Source organism: Acanthaster planci, linkage group LG01 (assembly GCF_054643075.1).
Source record: "Acanthaster planci isolate LZ-2023a linkage group LG01, COTS_SCS, whole genome shotgun sequence".
NCBI classification, from domain to species: Eukaryota; Metazoa; Echinodermata; class Asteroidea; order Valvatida; family Acanthasteridae; genus Acanthaster; species Acanthaster planci.
In genome coordinates, this window is record NC_141777.1 from 4,536,416 (window position 1) to 4,561,480 (window position 25,065).

General features: G+C 41.3%; 2 protein-coding genes across 4 annotated transcripts in view; both read left to right on the forward strand.

The window, feature by feature from the left end:
- Positions 1-809: 809 nt before the first annotated feature.
- LOC110988079 (uncharacterized) lies at positions 810-9,980 on the forward strand. 3 transcript variants are annotated; one of them, XM_087147799.1, is made up of 5 exons: positions 810-1,280; positions 3,503-4,094; positions 5,008-5,122; positions 5,947-5,980; positions 7,409-9,980. In XM_087147799.1, exons 1-5 carry the CDS (start codon positions 1,170-1,172, stop codon positions 7,499-7,501), a joined length of 945 nt encoding a protein of 314 aa, XP_087003925.1. In that variant the 5' UTR covers positions 810-1,169; the 3' UTR covers positions 7,502-9,980. The 3 variants fall into 3 exon arrangements, with proteins under 3 accessions (XP_087003925.1, XP_022107011.2, XP_022107010.2); XM_022251318.2 differs by lacking the exon at positions 810-1,280 and adding an exon at positions 1,316-2,617; XM_022251319.2 differs by lacking the exons at positions 810-1,280; positions 5,008-5,122 and adding an exon at positions 1,312-2,617.
- A 1,124-nt stretch (positions 9,981-11,104) lies between these two features.
- The window catches only part of tdrd9 (tudor domain containing 9), a 48,662-nt gene continuing 34,701 nt past the window's right edge, over positions 11,105-25,065 (forward strand). Inside the window, exons 1-14 of the mRNA XM_022251301.2 lie at positions 11,105-11,462; positions 14,270-14,409; positions 15,962-16,101; positions 16,908-17,129; positions 18,835-18,957; positions 20,159-20,239; positions 20,352-20,510; positions 21,001-21,104; positions 21,719-21,777; positions 22,338-22,395; positions 23,039-23,181; positions 23,773-23,877; positions 24,411-24,508; positions 24,746-24,877. Of these exons, the coding sequence (XP_022106993.2) occupies positions 11,284-11,462; positions 14,270-14,409; positions 15,962-16,101; positions 16,908-17,129; positions 18,835-18,957; positions 20,159-20,239; positions 20,352-20,510; positions 21,001-21,104; positions 21,719-21,777; positions 22,338-22,395; positions 23,039-23,181; positions 23,773-23,877; positions 24,411-24,508; positions 24,746-24,877 (1,743 nt within the window). The 5' untranslated portion in view covers positions 11,105-11,283. The remainder of the gene's footprint in view (positions 11,463-14,269; positions 14,410-15,961; positions 16,102-16,907; positions 17,130-18,834; positions 18,958-20,158; positions 20,240-20,351; positions 20,511-21,000; positions 21,105-21,718; positions 21,778-22,337; positions 22,396-23,038; positions 23,182-23,772; positions 23,878-24,410; positions 24,509-24,745; positions 24,878-25,065) is intronic.

The following is a 25,065-nucleotide window of genomic DNA, read 5'->3' on the forward strand; positions in this document are numbered from 1 at the left end:
TTCGGTTTCCACGCTTAAAAGGGGACTTTGAAGTCACACGACAGCTTATCGGTACTCAACGAATTTACCTTTCAAATATAAACATGTTTTATTTTTAAGATGGCTGTAAAAACACTTCGGATCAAGAATTAGGAAAACATTTTGCTGATTTTCGTAGGCCTACAGGTTTGGCCGTATTGATTAAAAATCGGCCTGTGTAGTAGTGACGTCGTTTTGTTTACTGGCAGGTTGCGTTTCTGGCTTGGATCTAGTATCTGTCGCCCTCACTTGGCACTCTTAGGAAAACACATGTAAACGAACTATGAAGTCATCAGTTTGTGCGTGAGCCTATTGAAATAAATTGCATTCAGTTGCATTCTTTTTTCGCCTGGTTATTGGCACCCTTACAAAAACATATTTTATCTTCTACATGCATAAACTCTAAAAACTTTTTTTATCGGGGGGAAAACTTATAGACTCTGAATCCATCCGAGTTTGATAAGCAGCTACTTTAGGAAAATTCTGATTAAAAACAACTTTATGTTTGACTGTTGTCTACCTCATTATGTTTTGGACGGTGGAATAAGGTTCATGGCTAATCCAGTCCTATGACGCCATGAAGAACACATATATCTTTCAGTGAGATTCTTAATTCCTGAGAGCGAGTAAATATGGGATCACATGTTGCTCTCCCTTCTGAAAGCTAGTACACTGAGCCAGGATAGAGCGGCCACAGATCTCAATCTGTGACTCAACACCCACATTATGTCAGAGGGATACATCTACATGTACTTTTTTACAAGGGCGTTGAGTAACGGGCCTACATTAAGGGCAATACCTGTTTATGGAGTTCATTGAAGCAGAGATATTTTTTGTGTTGGTGAAGATTATGCTTTCAGGCAGAATTCAGTTCAACCGTGCCAGGTTTTCCCCGTCTTTTTGTGACCTTACTGTGGGAGAATAAAGGGTGCATTATGTCAAAATAAAAAATGTAGTCCGTGATATGAGCATGTAGCGACCCCTGCAGGAAGTCTATGACTCACACTGCGTGTTAGTAAAGCGCAGGCCGACGACAAACTGTTGGGAGTCGTACACAATATCGAACGCTAAAGGGCGTCGCCTGAAAATATAATCTAGATAAATGTTTTAGAAACAGCAGCCCTTCAAGGAATGAATAAGTATCCTTTGCAATGGTGAGGTTTCTTAATTTTAATGTGCTGAAGTGCAAGGCTAGTATGTACGAATCTAGCGTGAACTTCGTCCATCTTGCTGTGTTTTTTCTGGTCACATTTTGCGGTCGGGTAAGATACATTTCATTTTTTTTTTAAATACACACGAGGCTTAAATCCCAGGGACGTGTGCATGTCCTCCCCCTAGTTTTAGACGGAGAGATGGGTCATAGCATCGCCGCCCAGTTTTTGTTTTTTTTTGACAAGCAAAAATGCTCATTATTAAACCCATGCATTCAGTTATTAAAGAGACAGATTTAGGTAACTCAGCAATATAAATGTTTATGGAGTTCATTGAAGCAGAGATATTTTTTGTGTTGGTGAAGATTATGCTTTCAGGCAGAATTCAGTTCAACCGTGCCAGGTTTTCCCCGTCTTTTTGTGACCTTACTGTGGGAGAATAAAGGGTGCATTATGTCAAAATAAAAAATGTAGTCCGTGATATGAGCATGTAGCGACCCCTGCAGGAAGTCTATGACTCACACTGCGTGTTAGTAAAGCGCAGGCCGACGACAAACTGTTGGGAGTCGTACACAATATCGAACGCTAAAGGGCGTCGCCTGAAAATATAATCTAGATAAATGTTTTAGAAACAGCAGCCCTTCAAGGAATGAATAAGTATCCTTTGCAATGGTGAGGTTTCTTAATTTTAATGTGCTGAAGTGCAAGGCTAGTATGTACGAATCTAGCGTGAACTTCGTCCATCTTGCTGTGCTTTTTCTGGTCACATTTTGCGGTCAGGTAAGATACATTTCATTTTTTTTTAAATACACACGAGGCTTAAATCCCAGGGACGTGTGCATGTCCTCCCCCTAGTTTTAGACGGAGAGATGGGTCATAGCATCGCCGCCCAGTTTTTGTTTTTTTTTGACAAGCAAAAATGCTCATTATTAAACCCATGCATTCAGTTATTAAAGAGACAGATTTAGGTAACTCAGCAATATAAATGTTTATGGAGTTCATTGAAGCAGAGATATTTTTTGTGTTGGTGAAGATTATGCTTTCAGGCAGAATTCAGTTCAACCGTGCCAGGTTTTCCCCGTCTTTTTGTGACCTTACTGTGGGAGAATAAAGGGTGCATTATGTCAAAATAAAAAATGCAGTCCGTGATATGTGCATGTAGCGACCCCTGCAGGAAGTCTATGACTCACACTGCGTGTTAGTAAAGCGCAGGCCGACGACAAACTGTTGGGAGTCGTATACAATATCGAACGCTAAAGGGCGTCGCCTGAAAATATAATCTAGATAAATGTTTTGGAAACAGCAGCCCTTCAAGGAATGAATAAGTATCCTTTGCAATGGTGAGGTTTCTTGATTTTAATGTGCTGAAGTGCAAGGCTAGTATGTACGAATCTAGCGTGAACTTCGTCCATCTTGCTGTGTTTTTTCTGGTCACATTTTGCGGTCAGGTAAGATACATTTCATTTTTTTTTAAATACACACGAGGCTTAAATCCCAGGGACGTGTGCATGTCCTCCCCCTAGTTTTAGACGGAGAGATGGGTCATAGCATCGCCGCCCAGTTTTTTTTTTTTGACAAGCAAAAATGCTCATTATTAAACCCATGCATTCAGTTATTAAAGAGACAGATTTAGGTAACTCAGCAATATAAACATTAGAGTAAGATTTGAGTACTTGTGTCAGAGAAGGTGGGCACATTACAGTATTAATATTAGGATGTTTTTTATAATGTGGATGATTTTTCAACATTCCGAATTCTGGCTATTACAGTTAATATTGATTTGAGGAGGAGCCAATCTTATCTTCATATATGTCCAGTATTATGCTCATATTGTCATATGGTTTCGTGAATAATGCAAAAAGAAAGAAAATAAATTCACTTGCCTTAATGCGACACATGAATTAATACCAAGGACTTTCATAGCATCAGGAAAAAATCCACCGATCCCACGAAACTGACTTGGGGGGGGGTTGCCTGAGGGAATTACAGCATCAAAATGATTTAATCTCCCAAACCCTGCACTGGTCATCCCCCACTGCCACGCCCCACTCAAGAACAGAGATTTACGCTTCTGAAAGTACGGATGGGAAGCATGCATTACTAGGTGCTTGGGTCTCCACAGTCTATCTTATCCCAAGTACCCATTTCTCTGCAGAGAAAACCGACTCCTCGGATATTCGTAGTTTTACTTCATGATGTAGGCCTAGTGCGCCTCTGTAGCCTTTACTATTGTGATCAACTACAAATCCCCAGTCCCAAGGGTACCCCACATGAGCTAATCATGGACTCTCTGCTACACTTTGTAACTGTCCTCGTCGTTTCTTCTCACTCAGAGTCTTGGTATGACGAATTTTAGTGGCGCCATCTTATTAGGATGTACAGCCGACAATCGCTGTGGAGCAGTCTACTGCGGCAATGAAACCCATGACATCATCTGCCCACGACCAATTCCTAATCCGCCGCTCTTTAATATCACAATCAATTTTGGGGATAGAACGACAACAATTCAGCCAACGACATCAACCGAGCAAACCACGACACCTGAAGCAACAACAAGAGTTGTACCCACAACCAAATCTTTCACAACATCAACTCAATCTACTGAGGCCGTTTCTCAAACTGCTACAACGACGACCCACGTCACCATAACTCAATCCCAACAAACTGCAGTGACAGGCCAGCCCACTACAGTAACAACCCAGTTGGCCACATCAGTCGCAACAGTTCCTTCAACCCCAAGTGTTCGGCCAGTAACGCAGACAACGCCTACCACCACACGGACGACTGTTACAACAACACAGCCCACACCCGTCGCTCCAGCCTCGCCTGGTCAAACGCCTTCTGTCACATCGACCGCTGCAAGGCCAGCTCCAACAACAAGGCCTGAAAATGACATCGAAGTAATAATTGTGGGAAATCCGGACAGTAAGTCCTGCCACTTCTGTCAAGTCACTTAATTTCGTTTTGACAACGTGATTCGTGCCGATGGGTTTGCAACAGGGCTTTGTGATTTTGTACAGCATGAAATTAGTACTGCAAAAACCGATGCAACGGTTATAACCCTCAGACAATGGCATAGAGGTCTTGGGCCTAGAGGATGGAATTTTCCCCAAAAATCACTGTTCCGTTTTCTTCCGTCCGTAAAAGAATCCTTACCCCCACCGCGCCCCTCCCCGATCAGGTGTACCAGTACCGTGTCTAAAATTATGGCGCTTTTCATTTCCTTTGAACAATTGGCAACGTATCTCTAGGGAAACTTCCCCCCCCCCATGTACCACTGCCCCAGGGTTAAAACAACATTCCACATTGTGACGCTGAGGGAATTGTCATGAAGGCATATATGAATGTTAACTTGTGGCACCTTTCTTTCCTTGATGTGCAACATTTCCCCACCAAACATTCCACGGTTCATAATTGGTTTAATATGATGTATATTTGGGGTATTCAACATTCCTGAAAAAAAATTGTTAACTGTCTAGAATTATTTTTTCAACACGGGAGTTTCACAATAGTGCGCCTCCAAGAGTTTGAAACGTGTTGGCCAATCACATGCGTGAAATCTGTCGACCCAATGCGCGTTTGGAAAGGGTCGACAGATTTCGTGAGTTGTGATTGGCCAACGCCATTGCAAACTCTTGAAGGTGCACTGTTGTGAATCACCCGTATTCCGAATAAAACAGCGTTTGAGGTAGTACACATGTACTTATTTTAAAAATATGTACACAAACTTGAAAACTTATTAGAAAGATGGCCGACGGTGATACTGCTAGTTCTGCCAGTTTTTTTTATTTTATTTTAATAATTTTTTTTGGGGGGGGCATTTTCTCCTGAAATCCAGATTCACCTGAGGAGAGAGACAACAAAACAATCATTGTGGCAGTAATCGTGTCAGCGGTGGCAGTGATTCTGGTTGCTCTTGTCACCACTTTCATTTTTGCTAGAATGTTCCGATGGTGAGAAAAATATTTGAGTTGGGTTCCATTTCTTCACAGACAAGAAAATTCACCACAGGGGAGAGTTTGATTGTTAGATGGGGGAGATACAAGGGGGCACACCTTCGTCTTCCTCAAAAAGAGGGTTACTTATTACAAATTGGTTTTGAAGGGACTGTTTCATTTCCCTTATTTCCCAAAACATAACAAAAAGGATTACAATTCAACCTCAGAACTCAACGCCAGCAAAAGGTTACACAAAGGAAGTCCTATTCGGTAATCCCTCTAAAATCTTTGCTCCCCGCCACCCGCCCTTGATGAAAGCAGGTTGAGTGTGCTGAATTTCTTACAAATGAAACCAGCTGGACTCTGTAAAATGTGGGGTTAGTTGTTTAAGCAGATAGCACTGCAAGAGATCGACTTAGGGTGATTTGCTTTCATTTCTGTAATTTGTTTTCATGTTGGAGTTAACAGATTTACATTGTTATCTGTTAACTAAATGACAGATATGTGCAGGGGCATAGCGATCGGGGGTGTATGAGTGCGCCACCCCTGCCCCCGCACCATAATTAATTCCAGTCGGCAAATAGGGCAAACTTGGTACATCGTTGGCACTTCCCCTGAAACATGAAATGTAGCGTACCATGGATTTTCCTTTTACACGACACCAGGTTAGTGTGACCTTGGCACACCTCCCCCCAAAAAGAAAACGCTTTCGCGATCGCTACGCCCCTGGATAAACGTGGTTTACCATAAATAAGTTGAAATCTGACATCTAAATACAGTTTGTAAAACCTAAACCAAATTTAAAAGATGTAACTGATTGGTTTACTTTTTCGTTGCAGGAGACTTTTTGGTTTCGCTACACCTAGTCCCCAAGTAAGTCTACTTTCGCAATTTTTTTTGTGTGTGTTCCTCGAAAGGGACGTCCGTGCGCGCACTAAAAAGGCTTCTGGTTCAGATAGCGTTGATTCCCAAAGTCACCTTTATTTTTGAAACACCGCGCATTGGATCGGGTTGAACATGCCAAACCAACTTCAAGCATTACATATATACACCGAATTGGACCTAAAATCGATTTGAACTTAGTCCGACAAAAATTGAGGAGAAAAAAAACGAACCGACCAGGAAAAGAACATCTGCCTGACGTGATTCGTTCGGCAAAATCATCGCGGAAATTTTTGCCAATTTTTTCTTTTTCAGTAACGATTGAAGTGAGTGTAGAAATTATACCGTGGGGTAAATTTTGATCGTACCAGGTACTGCGACTCTGCGGTTATAATGCCCCTGTTTTTTCCCTCGGCTTCTTTTGAGTTTTTACCAAGATGGCTTAAACCGAACTAACCCGACCTGAACTTGAATTGAAAACGAAAATCCGAACCCGACACGTTCCGAAACCAGCCTGACTCTACTGAACTTCGGTTTCGGGTCAAGTTTTCACAACATTAATCTAGAGCAAGTGTTTTATGTAACACTGTATATTTGTTCAGTCCTAGCGGTGTACTTTTCTTGACTTACCTTACATAATTTCCACCACTAACTTTCCGATAGACGAATAGATGTCCAAATAGAGGTTATGCGTTAATGTGTCCTCAGAGGGCAAATGTTTTGTTTCACTACAACGGACTCGAGTAAACCGTTTATGCATTTGTTGTAACTAAATTAAAATGACAACAAATGCCTCTGAGACGCCATGAACTATGGAGACGCCAGCAACGCATGACCTTTACATTCACCCAAACTATATGGTCGTGACATCTGAAAAAAAGATATCAGGATTTTGAAATTAAAACTGGAAGTCCATAAAGTTAAGGATAGGCCTTCTGGTGAGAATTCGGACATAATGGAACAAATCCCACAAGTAAAACCGAAATTCTTTCAAAGCTCTTAATTAATTGCAAAATACAGTTAAAGTTACACTGACCTTCAAAAGAGTGACAATAGGTGGCGTCCTTTTCACATCAAAGAGTGTTCAAGGCATTCAGAGTCTCTCTCCTTTTTTTCAATAAACTTAATGATCGACAATCTTCCAAGAAAAGCTCTCATCGTTTGGTCAAAGCCACTGACCCAAAACGTCATCTTAAAACCCTTTCCTAGACGTATCATTTGCGGGGTTCAGTTGACAAACTACTCGACTAGAAAGTGTGAACCTGCCGTCATAATATGATAACATTTAAGTGAAACGTAACTATGTCAACAAAATACCGAGGCCGTTCTAATTGGAAAACACCATGTATCAATACATGAATATTCCCTTAAATCACCGTATACGACAGATCTTTCTTTTCTTTTTAAAAACTTTTCCAGCATTCGGTGACTCCGCAGTTTAGCAGCTCTCCTACAAGAAAAGATTACCGTCCTGATCATAACACCAGAATCTGGAGACCCAAGTTTCTGTGAAGAACTACCAAACATGATGTGGGAACAAGAAACATGAGTTGGCATCTTTAACTTGAGATGAGTGGTTGAGGGCATGATGTCGGCACGCTGAAAAAAATGTCACCTGAAAAAAATTCATTCATGGCAAACGGGTGCACAAAATATTCAGTATGTACCCAACTAGCCCCACATCTGTGATGGCGACAGATAAGAGACAGATTGTAAAAGAGAGCCACTGCAGCCCTATTTGTGGGGCTAATACCCAATATAAGTAAACTCTTCAAATAATGACTGTTATGAGATCGCAACCGCAAGGAAAGCGTGTACATGTATTTAACTCCTGTAGTAACAGGTGACAATCAACAATGGTAGTAGCGGTCGAATTATTCAACAACTGTGTATGATTCCGGATTGGTAAAGTATATCAGGGCGGATCCGGGACTTTCTCTATTTTTGTGGATAAGCAGAAGCGATGATGAACTTATACATGACGTGCGTTGTTTACAATGGTATCGGTGAATTTACTTCAGTTATTTCCTATTGTTTACCTTTTTGTCTCAGAGCAGATCCAATCCCTGGATCCGCTGCTGTATGTAAGATCTGAAAAGCTCAATGCTTTTGGGAGAAAAAAAAAAGACTTTAGAATCACGTGATAGGCTATACTGCCTGGGTTTCCTAAAGTCGTGAATGACAAACTCAGGACTCCACTCAAAGAAAGACTGCTCTCTCTCGAAGGTTACAAAAAGAAGACATGTCATATCACAACTGTAATTTAAAAGGTAACAGAAATAAAAAAAAAACCAAACATTTAGTTCACGTGAAGTATTTTAAAATAACAATAAATACTTCACCGTTTCAAAAACATCGTAAATTTGATATTTACCCCATTAATTGTGACCCCAAATGAATAAAAAGATCCTGCGTTTCCCGGCCCACAAAAAAACCCTCAGCCCCCAGGCTGATTGGATGACGTCATCGCCCGAACGCTGACATTTACAGCGTACATGTAGCCTACACGTACTGTACACGTACATGTATATTGCGCACAGTACATGCAGTATCGCACGCTTCAATAGACCACGTTGTGTTTGATGTAGCTTGTTCAAAAGGCAAACATGGTTAATTGTTGTTATTTTAAAACACTTCACGTGAACTAAATGTTTTCTATTTCTGTCACCCTTTAACAACTGTAATTTAACAGAAAAGACGGTATTTTTTCTGCATTGAACAAAATGTGACCCGCATTAGCCAGCCATAAATATATGGTCAATATGTAAAGGTGGTGTAATCGTAGTTGTCGCTAGGACTTTCTTCTGTGAGGGGGTGCAGCACTGGTCAGTAGCAAACTTACATGCCATAAAGGATGGAAGGAGGGTAATCCAAAAGTATTTTTAGGCAAATTGGTGATTTTCATACCCCTTCCTCCTTTTTGCTGTCCCTTTCACTCTTCTTTTCTTCCCACTAAGGTATTAACTTTTTGAGAAGCAAGCTTTCCCCCCCCCCGCAGCCAATGGGCTGGATGTAACGTGCAAACGTGTCAGACTCCTCTCACATGTGTGTAGCCACTGCGTCGCTTGGATATTATCTCTGAACATTTATTTCACAACCCCCCCTCCAGTTCTTGAGCTAGATTGAAAGTCCTCCCTTGACTGTAGTTTGCTGTTGTTGTTGTGCTTCAGTTCGAATTAATCACTTTGACCGTTAAACTAAAAAGCAAATCCAGATGTCGGTAATGTGCAGCCCGGCCCGGCGTTGTCCTATGATTAATTGTAACTTGGAAGTTTCAAACTGCACGTGACATCTGGGCACAGCCTTGTGTCGAAATGGGCTGAATTTTTTATTAGTACTTAAACATTATATAAATCGAACACAATGTAAAGTATTAACATGACATCATTAGTTTATAGAGAAATGAATACTCAGTTATGTGCAAGTTGTTTAAACCTGGTTTGTACTATAAATACTCTGCAAAAAGCCGTGAGATTTTGTTTACAGTGTACGTCTTCGAAATATTCTTCAAGTGTGTATTAATTACATTACCATTTCTCAATCTCTGAAAAACCTGCTACACTTTCCCACGCAGCCGGTAAATTAACGGGTACATTTTCATGACATACTCTGCAATAGCGGCATCAGCTCAGTCTACCACAACACCAGCCTGTCACAAAGTATCGGACATAGTCGAGCATCACTCAGCCCTAAGACGCCTTTTTGCGTTCATGTTTTCTCTTTCTCCATAATGAAGATTAAGTCGACATTATAACACGTGCGCTGCGCGTTGTGTTCGGCCGTCAAAATCGCCCCGTACGCGATTCTGACGGGGCACGCAACGCTTGGCGCAAGAGTTGACGGGCAGAGAAAAGCCCCTGTAGTATACTGCAGTGTGCTTGGTCACAGCTTTTATTTGAGCCTGGCAAACATTTTTAATTGTACGCGAGTATTCTTTATTCATATTTTAATGAAAGTATGGAAATAAATGTTGTTTTTGAAATTGAAAAAATCTCTTACGAAACGGTAGTAGCCAGAGTTCTCATGGGGGGGGGAGCGCCGAACTGAAATTTACAGTAGGGAGGGGCACAAGTCCCACTAGTTTCGAGAGAGAGAGAGAGAGAGAGAGAGAGAGAGAGAGAGAGAGAGAGAGAGAGGAGAGAGAGAGAGAGAGAGATGAGAGAGAGAGAGAGAGAGAGAGAGAGAGAGAGAGAGAGAGAGAGAGAGAGAGAGAGAGAGAGAGAGAGAGGTTGTGTCCGGCACGTGGAGGGGTTAGGAGAGTTGGGCTTGTTGAAGTTCCGGAGGAAGGAAATCAGTTAAACTGTGTCATCGTCGGGGCCGGTTTGCTATTTAGGAACGATTAAAGTGATGGTTGGTTTGACAGGGGTGCCATTTTGTTTTATCTTTTCTATTGGTTTTTATTGCAACTCACAAGTCTATTATATCACTCTGTATATCACTTTAAAAGTTTTATTATTACTACTTGAATCACATTGTGAGTTGGCACTTATGAGAATTAAATAACATAAACAGCACTTATTATCTGTACAATTGTTTCATTTTCAATGGTTTTAATCATACTAGTGTTTACTTCCATTTATCTTTCCCTTTAGGATAATATACAGTAACTCCCTTAAACTTGAATATTTGTTTCCAGAAGAAGTTTTTTGATACATTTTTATTATGTTTAATTTCTCATATTTTAAAATTATTTCAACCAGGACCCGCAGTGTGTAACTGAAGAGGCCACCCTGCACAAATAAGATGGCAAACAACTGAATAAATGAATTCATCTAGTTTTAGAAATCGTGATTTTGTCACAGGGACAACGCTTTGACGAATTTTGGAAAGTATGCCTATTCTTAATTACCAGTATAAAATGGCCCGTGGGCTTCGTAGTGGCAAGGACTTGGATGCCCTCGGGGAGTCGTTTAAATTCCTTGGAACGATTTGCACCTGTTATAATGACCAAAAAACATCACCACTGGCACTGCGTGGGCTTCTTTTTTGCTCGAATCCACAACGAAAAGAAGCCGACAGGATTGACAAAACGGCACACACTTACCCAGTGCGGTTCCCCAACGTCAACATGTGTTTTAATGTTGGTGTAAAATCGAGAGTTCCAACTTTTAGGTGTTAAGGTAGCGCACATGCGTCAGATATGTCATGTTTAGTAGCCGTCCACGTACATATATGAAGGCTTGAGCATTTCTGTGGAGTGCGGGACATTTTGTCACGGATATTTTGCTGGCTTTGAAACATGACAGCCTAACAGTTTCTTTGCCAGTCGTTGACGACTTCTCACCAATGCCACAATGAGCCGTTTAACGACAGAGCTGACGTTTGACCACATCAATGACTTCTTTAAACTCGGGGTGAAGAATCCTCGTATGCCTGACACGCTAGCAAAGAGCAGCACGGGTGGCTGGGGGAGATGTCAACCACGTGAAGTGTCCGAGGCGGCGGACGCAGCTCAAGTCCCCAGCTACAGACGGTAAGAATTGCGAAGAAAGTAGAGGCTGGGTGGAGGGAGGGGAAGTGGGTTGATCCCGTCATGCTCTTTCTTTTGCATCCTTGGCCTTGCCTCCTGCTATCATCTTTTGGAACAGTTACAGAATACCTGGCACCACTCACCTAGTCGGCCATAGACCTTTTCCCAGTGATATCACGATCGTGCTGGACCTCTGATTTGTTGTGATGGTAATGAGTGCATAAGTGTTGTGATGGTAATCTACCTATTCAAGATAAACTAGTCAAGTATGCAGCGTTGGCACATGCGCTTGCACGTGGCTGAAGCTGCCCGTAGGAATATACATACGATCACAGTGGCCAAGGCGGTCCATGTGTGGTGAAAAAGGTCTATTCCACCAGCCGACTGGCCTAGGTTAGATGTTGTCTACATTGCATTGCGACTGACGTTCAGGGTATGAAAGTCCTCCTACAATTCCAAATGTTTTCAACGTTTTTTCTCACATATTTACCTGGCGAAGACAGCTTGAGTGTCATTCACAAGTGCCTTGTATCCCAAATTCTGGAAATGCTGTGTTGAAATTACCTTGTCCGCGGGCGTATTTAGTAATTTCAACGCAGCATTTTAGGAATTCGGGATACAAGGCACTTGTGAACGACATTTGAGCTGTCTTTGCCAGGTAAAAATTTGAGAAAAACGTTGAAAAAAATTGTGCATTGTAGGAGGACTTTTATACCCTGGACATTAGTCGTAGTGTAAATGAAGACAACGTCCAACCTGGGCTAAGCCCCACTGTACTCTCTATAGTGTTGCTGTAGTCTGAGTAACTTTGACCGTAGAAATCGCCTTTTTTTTTACATGCGACCATGTCCAAATGTTAAGGCGATTTGTAGGGTTCAGTTTACTCGGACTAGGGCATAAGAGGGCTACTATTCCATGTCATACAGTCGTAGCTAGCTGGCTACTGAGACAGCTGGCTGGCCACCTAGTGCGTGGATTTTGCATCACTCGCCTGTTTGAATATTTTGGAAGGGGGAATAGGCCTCTAGCAATTATATAATGTCAGTTCAGTGCCAGCTATTAAAAAAACATTTGACTAAACAGAAGACAGCAAAGTATACTTCATAGTTCAGTCACTATCCATCTCCTCTTGCTGTGGCATCGCTACAGTTTAGGACACAGAAATATATATGTATTTTTTTTATTTGTTCCGAATGCAAGCTGAGTTTGTGCATATTTTCTTAATTCACACCATCATGAGTCCCTCTCGCAGATGATTGTCAAATTTATTTGCATTGGCTGAGAAACATGGAAGAGGACTTTCTTGATGTAGGCCGATATTTGTTTCATTGATTAAACGCTGTCGGATATTTATCTTTCAAGCTTGATCAATGTAGTGAATGTACACCTCTTCCATCTAAATGTGCATGTACAATAACATAAAAAGCACAGTATTTTGATAAGTCAGTCCTCTCATGCAACATGCGCAATTAATGCTTGTTTGATGATATGTGAAACTGTGACTGTACATACATGCATGCTTCATAATCCCATTTAAGGCCCTGTGTGTAGAGAATGAAGCCTCTTGATAAACCAGTAGTCTGGTTCCCTGATCAAAGATTCCCTGATGACACTTGATAAAATCTTCGTTCTGGTATCACCCATGGATATAAGTACACCATGAAACAACATGTCAAGGGTCACAGGGAAAGCCTTGGGTGGATCCTATGTTTAGATGTACATGTGCATGCAGGCTGTTAATGTTGGTAGACACTTCGAAAACATGCACCAATCTCCCAAAACGGTGTAGGAAGCAGTATTGTGTTACATGTGGCCGACTTGCAAAAGAAAACAATACACATCTCATTATGCACGTCGACACAGCTGGAAGTACCTGTATGTCCCAACATGGACAGGATGAGTTTAGAATATCTCGGCTATTACCCGACACTGGGGGTTTGGGTCATGTGGACATTGGGTGATACTGGACCCTTGATTAGATGAAAATACATGTAGTTGGAATCATCAGGTCTGGTATCCTGACTTATAAGCCACTGGCTGAAAGAAACTCCTTAAATGACACAGTAAAATGATTTGGGACAAATCTAGACTCACTGGTGGGGCCATTAATACAGTATTGAATGTCGGCAGGTTTAATTTTGTTGGAAGAGAGAAACGCTTTGATATCTGAGTGAAATGAATTAAGGTGTAGATCATGGAAGCTACAGTAGAGGGCGCTGTACATACACGTGTTTCCTGGTGCGCTAACTCAGAAAGTAAGGCCGTGTCCGAATCACTTGGCTAAAGCTGGAAATTACGCACGAGTCTATGGTGGTAGCCGCGGCCAGTTCCCGTGAAGTCGTGTGTAAATTCCGGCCGTAGCCAAATGATTTGGACATGGCCTAACATTAACATTAGCTTCAAGGAGTTACATTAAGTTACAATGAACTAAACTTAGGGTTTTGGAAGGCAGATACACCAGGAATTTATTGATTAGAGATACAGACATTGAGGAGACTAACCAGTGTAAGACCTACCACCACGATTAAGCCAAAGACAAAAAAAAATGCAAGTAGAAGTTAGATTAAAGTCCCAGAAATCCAGGACCAATTCTGAAACCAAATCTGAAGACACAGCCTATAATATGCAAACAAAAGAGACCAAATCCTACATTATAAATGGTGAAGGTTTAAGTACATGGTTTGTCAACCCAATATCCAGGCTCCCTTGACTTCCAAAAATCCATATCTGTGGTCTTGCTGATGAGTAAAGTAGCTTAGGGCATACCCAAATCGTCCAGTCTGACACTGTGTGATGTCTTTGTTGCCTAGCAACCCACAAGATGCCTATCACCAGCAGGAATACGTCCAGCAGTACCAAAAGCAATGGGAGGAGGAGCGATTGCAGGATCATGGGGGCGGAGCAGCAGGGGGCGATATTGGAGCCAGGAGCATCCACACTAGTCTGTCGGGTGGGTTCAGTCATTAGCAGTGAGCTACGTGTAGATATCCTGAGAGCTTTGCAGACCAGAAACGTTCAGGGCAGAGAAACATGCCAATAAAATCAGGCTAACGTGACACGCTCCTGAAGGCCAAATAAAAAAATAGTTGTTTCCTGTTACATTGAAAAAATATGACTATGGGTCGGTAGGTAAAAACCACAGACATAAAAATGCATAGACCACCAGTCTTGTGCGTATCACTATGATTTTGAAAAGTATGGGCAAAACGATGGATGGCAGTGTGTATTGCATTCCGTGCACAATGTCATGCATTCTCATTTGGTTGCATTGTGGTCTCAGAACACGTTCACTTTTTCCTCTTCAGTACTGTCCTCTCTTCATTTCAAATGAACTGCGTCATTTTGAATTAACATCGGCCAGATTAAGAACAAAGAAGAGTTTTTTTCAATCCGAATATAGCCACGTAGAATTTTAGGCCTGGAATTCTTCAACTGTGCGTAAATTCCCAATATCAAAGCTAGAATTTGCCATTAGTTTTGATTTCAGTCAGGCGCCGCACATGTCGCGAAATGATCATGTAGTTTGGAATGCAATTTGGCAGTCTATTCATTAATATGCCATTAATATGCCCCATTTTTAGCCTACTTGTAGATATTAAGGTAGGATTGATGGTCAATTAATTTCGGTATAAATACACTCACCTATTTGCATTGAACATGTACAGGAATTAACCCTAACAGTCCTCAGTCCACCAACAGGTGAAGGATTGAGGACTGTTAGGGTTAAAACCACCAGGTAAGTGGTTAAAGAATCTCTGAATATAGAAAGTACGGCAGATGGCTTTGGGTGAAGTGACGACAGAGGAAGCTAACTTTTTTTCAAGGGGACAAAGTTAAAATATTAGCAAACTAGAAAATATGCATGGGGAAGTACACAAAAAATAGAGTCTGGGGTTTACACTAATAAAACGATATACATGTACAGTGGTTTCTTCATCATTTTGCAGATTAGGTCGAGTGTTAAACTGGAAACACAACTATTCCTGGTTAGGCCTAAGACAGCGGAGTGAACAAGCTGAATCAATGTTTTCAGCTGTCTTGTGGGCAATTTTAAAAGGGGTCATTCCATGAGGGTGGGGCATTATTTGTGATGGTGTCAATTGTAACATGGGTTCCGTATAAATCAACAGCCACTTCCCTGCATTTGGATTCCAAATTGGCATTGTTATACTTCTTGCAAGGCTGAATACACAGATGTGTGTTATTTCTAGAGAGTAAATGACCTGCTCTACAGGTCATGACAGACGGTAAAAGGTACCCATGTAACAAGGACACCGTTACAAATTGTGCCCCAACCTCATGGAATGACCAAAATAAGTACATAACAACAATATTGGAGAGAACATACAGGGTGTGGATGAGGGGACTTTCAGGGTTTAAATTATCTGTCGTTTCCCATATCATTAAGATTTAAGCACAGTGTTAAAAGCACCAATAACTGAGCTCATGGCCAGTAATTCTCAGTTAACTGTTGATTTAAATGTTGTTGCATGCACGACCAGATTTGGAGAGCATGACGGAGAGTGACGTCTTCAGCTTGCCCAACGATATTCCTGCAGAGCTTGCATCCCGAGTCTACCACAACTACAACTTCGATCACACTTACAATCCGGCACTCCCGATCACAGAGTTCAGTGAGCAGGTGGAACTTTGCTCCTTATTTTTTTTTTGGAATATTATTAAATGTAAAAGATGTGAAGGGGGGTATTTGGATCTGGGATGGGCGTGGCATTCAGAGGATGGTGTGGGTGTGATTGGTGATAATATTATTAATTATCAAAAAGCCATTGGGTTCTAGTGAGAGTTCATTTACGAGTACAATGAGTAACAAGGTGGTGTAGAGTGGCCTAAGGGGTCATGGCTCGTCCTTGTCAACCTAGAAGATATCTGGCCAAAACCTTATATGATCTGGTCTTTGCTGACAACAAAGTGCTTTGAGAGTCTCCAACGCCAAAGGTCCAGTACATAGCTCAATGAATTCAGTTGATGGAGCTGAAAGAATGTTAGGACAAGAATAAGTCTTTTGTGAATTGAATTTGAATGAAATATGGTAAGATTCGCGTGAACATAACAATTTGAATTCCCCATATTAGAGACACTGTTGCTATACCTCGTGATTCGGGCTTGCAAGCTTTTGCTTTACATACCGGTAAGAGATACCTTGCGTCAATACGCCATTTTCAATGGATAAGAAGGGCACAAAGGAACCAGTCCATTCCAGAGATAGTGGTTGCTATGCAAAAGCTTGCCCCAAATCACGAGGTACATGTATAGCAACAGTGTCTTTAGTTTGGTGAATTCAAATCGTTACGTTTAAGTGTAATAGGTAACCCAGTGTACCAGATTTTACTCAAGTTTAACTCACAAAAGGTTTATCGTGAGTCCACTGTGAGTTTCTCTGCTCTAATGAAGTTTTATTAACTGAAGTTGTGTATCCATTGCCGTCAGGTTGTGAACACCATTGAGGCCCATTCAGTGGCGATTATTCAGGGACCTACAGGGAGCGGTAAGACAACCCAGGTGCCTCAGTATATCTTGGATTACTACGCCATCCAAGACAAGCACTGTAACATCATCGTGACCCAGCCCCGCCGTATCGCCGCCATCAGCATCGCCCGACGGGTCTGCGAGGAACGGCGTTGGCAGCTGGGAAGTCTCGTCGGGTACCAGGTTAGATTTGGTTTCTGAGGTGGGCGCAATTCCGCAGTGCCTTGTTTACCTACCCTTACCTTATTGTGATTTAAAAAGAGACTACATGTATTAAGACCAGTTTCCGTCTTTATTGTCATAAAGAGACACAGAAAGCATTGCTTAAGCAATTGCAGTGTTCAATAAATTCTAAATACTTCATTATGACTGATGCGAACATGGACACAAACACAGACCAGACAGTCGATAAAGTTGGATCATGTTCAACTTGGCCAGCCTTCTGCGTCAAGTTGTCAGAGGTGGCCCATACAAATGGGCAGTGATAGGAGGGGGTGTTCAGCAATATCGCTGTTGCTTTGAGTATCATGCCCATCTTGCCTGTCCCCACCTCATAACTGACAGTAGATGAAGTCCATGTGTATTGGATTACAGTGCCAGTTTAACTTCAAGAAATAGAATAACCATAAAAAGGCATCCACCAGACTACTTAAGCTCCACTCCCAGTCAGTATCCGGCATTCTCCTGATGACGAGCAGAGCATACAGCTCGAAATGTCGAATACCTCTGGTTCTTTTCAGAACCGCAAATACTCACAAAAGAGATACGTCCATGGTGCTACCGCAAACCTATTTTCTATTATAAAAAGGCATATCAGTCAGAAATGATGGGTTTCAGATGCCATCTTGTTTCAATAATTTGATGGAATGATGTCACACACCATCTCTTCTTCATATGTCACCGTCTTGATATCTTGCCGACTGTCGTCGATTGTGACAACTGTATAGAAACTAGGCTTAACCCTTACCCTCCCAAATCCTTTTCTGCAAAATAGAGGAATTTGGAGGATTCAGGGTGTATGGCAGAAATGCTTGGCTGATTTCAAAGGATGCCATACATGAAGGTTGTGAATTAGTCCTTATGTTGTTTGTGCTTAGTCAAGCACAAATTCAGCCCGATATTTCTTTTGAATCAACTGCACAGCTCAAGAGTGCCATTCGCACTGCCTCAACATAATGACAGGAAATGCCAGAGGATTTTGAAAGATTTGGGCTGAATGCAATTTTTTCATGTTGGAAATCGGAGGATTTCGGAGGATGCAGGATGGTTCCTAGTAAAAGGGCCTGGGGTAAGGGTTAACAGCCATTCCCGAAGAAGATTTAGGAATATTTTGTAGGAATGAGGAACAAAAAGTTCAGGTGATGATACTTTACATGGAACTGCCTAACTCTTGGAGGATTCAGGAAGGTTTGTAACAAGACTGTTCAGAGAGTCAGTTATCCTGTATCCAGAGTGGGTTTGGTTCTGTAGCTCATTCATAGTGAATCAAAGTGCGGTCAGTCAGAACGAACAACTGTTCATTGAGCAACTGAAACTGTCTAAAGTACATAGTCATTCCTGTGATCACAAAGCACTGTATGGAGTCATCTCAGTCAAGGACTTGTTTCTCAAGATATTGCACAAGTTTGACTTAAAACCCATCACTTCTAGTATACAAGCCTGTCACGTTTACTCTGCCAGTAAGCTCTTGAAGACATCGACAGAATATTCCCATTATGTGATGTAAGCATGCCCAAACTGTCAAAATATGCCAACCCCTGTGCAGATTTTCTTGTTATGTTCATTACTGACTGCTTTGTTAAACAAGGCAGTGCCCACGTTTTTGGCTGGTAAACTGAGAGTAAAACCATCTGTGACCCTTGGTCTTACATTTGTTTGTTTGTATCAGGTTGGCATGGATCGATGTGTTTCCGATGACACCAGGCTTACGTTCGTTACCACCGGTGTACTGTTGCAGAGGCTAGTGAACAGCCGCACCATGAACAAATACACACACATCATTCTTGATGAGGTACGGTGTCTTAACGTACAGTGTGTGGATTGTAATGAATTGTTCAAAGAGTGACAGTGAATTTGTATGTCGTCGTGCCAGTGAGCTATACTGTCCAAACACTGGCTCGACACGTGTTAATTGGGCAATATCCGACTCAATAAGGCAGTTCCAGTTCCAATGACCTCTGACACAAGGTCGTGTGAGTAACATATGCTCATGTAGGGTATGTGGGTTACTAGCACAATGTATATGGTTACTTGGTGTGGTTTGGTTTGGTTTGGTTTATTTCACATCTTCGTTAACATTGCAGGTGGACGAACAGTGAAAATAAATTCAGATTAACAAGATACGCAATGTTATGATATTAATTCATTTACAATAAACGAAAATGCAGGATGCTGGGTAGAAAGTCGAGGCTTATACGAGACCCAGCACCCCGTCTTACAATGAACATTCCATTTCTACACGTTTTGACAAAATATAAGTTATATCAAGTTGTCTCAGTACAATACAAATACATGTAGCTGGTACACATGAATACGCTGAAGGCTTTGTGTGCCGAGAAGCAACATGAAATGGGACCCTGACTGTGTGCCCTGCAGTACCGCAGTGTTAAACCATGTCTGAATGTTGTGTCTAGAGTTGGGGCTAGCTATTCATCAGTTAAAAAACGCATGTGCAGTTTCTAAACAAATGACATAGCCATAGTGCTGGATGCCTCGTATTTAGTCAGAAGAGACTGGATTTTATTACCACCTTCTTGGCTGGGGAAATATTCTTTTTTTTGTCACAGTCGTAATTTTACCTACGTGGGCTGAAAAAGTATGACTTTCCGGCAGTACAAAAGCAAAAGAATCATCCATTCAATATCGAGACATCTCACTCGGCTATCAAAACACTAAATACTAAACACTTCTACTAAATCTATTGAATAAAAATACAGCCTTCTTTCAAAGGAAGGGGTAAATGTACATTTTGAGATTACTTCTGACACCTAGAAAAGATGATATTTCTGCAAACTTGGCTGCCCACAGGAATTGCAGACAGTGTGAGAGGTGTCAATAGATTAATATTTAGCTCAGCAAAATGTAAGAGCCATTCATATACCAGATATTTACTCGGCAATTATCTCTACACTTTGCTATTTTATGAGGTTCATACCAGAATGCCATGTTTCAATCTTGGTTATCAGTTGTTGATGTATTTTGCTTCTCTTCAGGTGCATGAACGTGATCAGGAGATGGACTTTGCCCTGCTCGTGACCCGGAAGCTACAGAGGTCAAACTCCAGACACGTTAAGGTAGGATTACCTTTTTTCCCTTTTCAAATTGTCACCCTAGAATGCTAGAATTGGCCCAAATTATTCACATTTCTTTTGTTCATTGACTTCACTTTCCTTTTTTATGTGACAGATTATTTTAATGTCGGCGACCTTTGACACCTCGATGTTTGCACATTACTTTGCCATGCCCATCGCGGGAAAGTTGGAAGATGCACCGGTTGTGAACATTGAGGGCAGAATTTACGACGTGCAAGAGCATTATGTGGAGGACATCTCACATCTGGGACCGGTGAGACAGGTGTCCTACGTCCTTGATAAAAGTCTGTGAAAATAAAACCTGAACTCTTTCTTGTCAATGAAACAACACCCACGTCGAGTTAACCCTACATTGCCTGCACTTTTTTCCATATAAGAATGTTGTAGGATATTGTAAAACCAAATGGGCTAAATCTTTAATTTCTCATTTTTGAGAAGTATTAATGAACCCAAAACACTTGCAAAAGTCTTCCTGAATCCTCTGCTCTGCCTAAAACTCATTGCACCCATTACACATACATTGTTTTTCAAGTGAAAGCTCCATATAAAGAAAGAGTTACGTTGGCTCTACCTTTTCTCACCCTGCCTGATTGAATTTGGAAGGTCTGGGAAGTTTATGGCTTACAACCCAACTAAATCAAATTTTAAGAGCAGAATCCTTTTTCTTGTTCCCAAACTTTTAATATTCCCGTTTGGTCATACCATAATGTCCATATTAAAAATGCTTGTATTTGGTTTTACAGTACATTGAAAGTGAAAACGGGGAACCGGCAGTAACGAGTGAAGCCTATGACCTAGCCAGAGCTTTGATTGTCCAATTTGATGAGCTGGAAGTGGCTGAACAAGGGTGGGTATTGTCCGTGGTTGCAGACCCCAGTAATATATTTGCCAACGATATTTGCTGCCCTTGCGATGGTAGAACTCGGAACAGACCTTGTTGCCGAAAACTGCAATCTGGAATGGTAACTGTGACAGGAAGAAGCTGAATTCCCACAGAGTGATGGAGTCGGATTGACCTCAAAGCTAAGTTGGTCTCACCGTGTATTGAAAATTCACGGGGACACTGGGTGGTATGACCAGAGATTGGCAATAAAAGATCATTGCCAGTCGGAAATTTGCTAAAATAGGGCCGGATAACTCCCCCGGAGTTGGATTGAACTGATCCTACATAAGGGTTACACTGCATTGGACAACGTTCATGGTGACGCTTGGTAATGTGGCCAGAAACACCCGTAAAAGAGGATTATCAGTTGGAAAATTTCAGTAAAAGAGCTTTGTAAGTCAATTGGTTAACATAAACTGCAAGAGTATTATTTTGGATTCAGCTATGTCCAAGTTCCATTCCAATTAATTTTGCTTTGTTCAAGCCAAAGCAGGTGTCAAACACGAATCGTTGTAGCTTAAAATGCTCCTGTGGATAATTACATTTAATATTGAATGTTTCATTGTTCTCTGTTCCAGAGATCATGAGAAGAGTGGTCGGGCTAAACACAGGGGTACAGTCTTAGTCTTTCTACCAGGTAAGCCCAGGTGTTTTGATTGCATAAGAAGAACTGCAGTCAATGGATTCTGTGCAGAAGCACCCCCTCATTGGGGAGAAAGAGAGAGGTGGGGCATGCAACCTATGCTTACGTAAAAACCCCATGAAGTTGTACATTTTTCAGATTAAAATTACATCTCCTTTGATAGCCTTACATACCTGGTTTGGATCTCTGAACACAAAAAGTCTGTGTCATGTACAGTTAGAAGACGTGTGGACTTGGACAGTTCCACACAATGTTTCCTTTTCTCTGAAAAACAGGTTGAGGGGTATTGTGAGTTAAGGGTAATCCAGACCAATACAAGGAGGAATAATCAATGAAATCAACGTCAAGGAGCTAGGCTGAAAAGTGAAAGGGTTCTTACATTAATCCCTGTTCAATGCCTTACATGTGTTTTTATTAGCATTTGATGTATTGAAACTTTTAGGTCTAATCTGTTCAAAGACTAATAGGCTGCAGACTTGGAACATGTTTTCGAGCTTTCTGCATGTTGTTGTACATGTGAGAACCGAACCGATCATTTTTGTGTTCCATTTCAGGATTGGCCGAGATAAACCAACTGGATCAGTTGTTGGCCAGTGTGGGTCCTACCCACAGGTAGGTTAAGCTTCTTTCAGTAAATTCTGTCATTCCTTTTTTCAGGCGCTGTAGTCAAGAAGTCCAGACCATCAAGAGATTAGTCACAAGACCAGTCAAAAGACCAGTCACAAGACCAGTCTCGAGGCCAGTCTCGAGGCCAGTCTCGAGACCAGTCAGAAAACCAGTCACAAGACCAGTCATGAGGCCAGTTTCGAGACCAGTCATAAGACCAGTCACAAGACCTGTCATAAGACCAGTCACAAGAGAAGCTAGTTATAGAGATGAGAGTAAGAATCGAAAGTAAATCGGGAGTACGTTCAGAAAGTACCGCAGTAGCTTAAATTGCAACATCTGGATTACCTGCAGAAACGTCAAAATCCAAAATGAGTTGAATGCGTTGTAACATGCCATGGCTGATGGGGTTTTGGCCCCATTATACCTGGAAAAGTAAATTCTCAGACCTACCGTTGATGCAATGAGCCCAAAATCTAGAGTGAATGAAAGTAATTAGTAAAGTAGGAAGCTGAAGGGGGTTCATGTTTATCTACAAATAAAATGACTCTCTGGCACTCTCTAATGTACAGCTAAGTTGATGAATTGGCTACCAATGTATTTGTATAAAGTACACTTTGAGAGTGGCTAATCATTTAATTGTTCATAGGCTGTGGGTGTTGCCACTTCACTCAACAATCACCACCCAAGAGCAAGCCAGGGCATTTGTCAAGGCACAGGATGGCTTCAGGAAAGTCATCTTAGCAACTAACATTGCAGAGAGCTCTATCACTGTGCCCGATATCAAATATGGTGAGAGGATATTCTTCATTTGGGTCACAAAGATAAAAAAACTGCAGCATATGTAACAGACTTCAATATTTTTCACCCTCATGATGCTCATTTTCATTAGAACCAAGTGATACATCAAAACAAAAAGCTAAGTTTGCTCTTTCTAACGCAAGCTAAAACAAATTTACATGTGCAGGAGAAAAATGGCCTTCGGGCCTATTTTGTGGGATTCGCTCTTACATTTCATGTAACTATACTTTTATAATGCATATTCTTCACTGACTTCCTGTTTGGTCAAACAGGAAGTTTTTTTGCATTCGAGCTTGGATGTGTACCTGAAATATACTTGCTTGGGTTCATCAGGTTCAAAGGTCAGGGAAGATCACCCTTGCTTTCTGATGGAAATCAAGCAGTTGAAAATTGTACAACTCGGTAAACGAGCATTGAGCTCTAGCATCTGTCTTACGGTTGAATTTTGTGTCGTACATCTGAATTTTTATACTTTGTCAAAATTTACAGCAAATTATCCATTTTTGTGTTCAAAATGATCTGCCTTCTCCTGGTGTTGAATTCAATCATTTTTCCCTTTTGGTTTTATTTGGTCATGAACAGTCATTGACTTCATGCTGACTAAGTGCATGGTGTGCGACCCAGAGACTAACTATCAAAGCCTCAAACTTCAGTGGGCTTCCAAAGCCAATGCCATCCAGAGGAAAGGTGAAGTTCTCACGTTTATTTCAAAGGAAAAAAGAGTGGAGAAACTGTGCGTATCAGATTGGTCGAATAGGGGGATAAAAGAATTCAGTGCCAGTGTAACTTGCCTATTAATGAGCAAAAGTCTGGATACCTGGCTTCTGTAAAGTTTGGTTATTTTAGTGACTTGCTTTATTTCACGACATGTTTCTCGCTGTTTTTCTCAGTGAGCAGGTTTTAGGTTTACAGATAGAACTGACCCCCACCCATGAACAGTTTTTCTTGTTATGACATCATTGCGACAACAGCACTCCTCATTGGTCAGGATATTATAGAAAATTGTAAAATGTTAAAAAAAAAAAGTGCACTTATTAATGAATGACAGTAACCAAAAAGGGATGTTAGATGGTTTTCTTACATATAAGTAAAAAGTTACACAAAACATTTTCCGAAGTAAAATTTGCATCACGGACCCTTTAAGGTGGGGGGGGGTTAGTCAGAGCTCTTGTTGATGTACGTATCACCTCAAGAATGGGCCGTCTTTGTTGTGCTTACAGGGCGAGCTGGTCGTGTGTCGTCAGGTAAGGTCTACAGACTCGTCACCAGGGAATTCTATGAGGACTGCATCCAAGATTATGGAATCCCAGAAATGAGGGTATGAAGTTGCTTAGTATGAATTCATATTTATACAGTTGTATACTCATTGTAATCAGTTTATTGTGAAATGTAAAAAAAAAGGAAATCAAAGACTACAAGTGTATTATAAAAGTGGAGAATTACCAAGTTTCAAGTTCCATAACAAAGATTTTTTTTATGTTTATGCTGAATTGCAGTGTTCCCTCGGTGATTATTGACTTGCTTTGATGTCATCTTTGGTTTGATTTATTGTCAGCGTTGTCCATTGGAGCGTCTGATTCTTCAAGTCAAGATGCTTGACCTAGGGGAACCCAGAGCCATCTTGGCCCTGGCCTTGGAACCTCCTAACCTAGACAATATCACAAGGACTGTTCTACTCCTCAAAGAGGTAATGAATTGATTCCAGTGTGTAGGATTGCTTTAGAGCTGGATAATAATAAAGTTTTCATTGTCTTCAAGGGTTCGGTACTAACCAGTATGTTACCATGGAAACAGAAAAAGTCACAAGACGGGGACATTTGTCAAATTACTCAATACGTTGGACAAGATTTGAAATATTTTTTAACTGTCAAGATT

Excerpts from the sequence above, each read along its gene's own strand:
- LOC110988079 (XM_087147799.1), top strand. The coding sequence starts at position 1,170 with ATGGTGAGGTTTCTTAATTTTAATGTGCTGAAGTGCAAGGCTAGTATG. Across the intron at positions 1,281-3,502 it reads TGGTCACATTTTGCGGTCGG|AGTCTTGGTATGACGAATTT; the intron begins GTAAGATACATT and ends CTTCTCACTCAG. Across the intron at positions 5,123-5,946 it reads TTTGCTAGAATGTTCCGATG|GAGACTTTTTGGTTTCGCTA; the intron begins GTGAGAAAAATA and ends TTTTCGTTGCAG.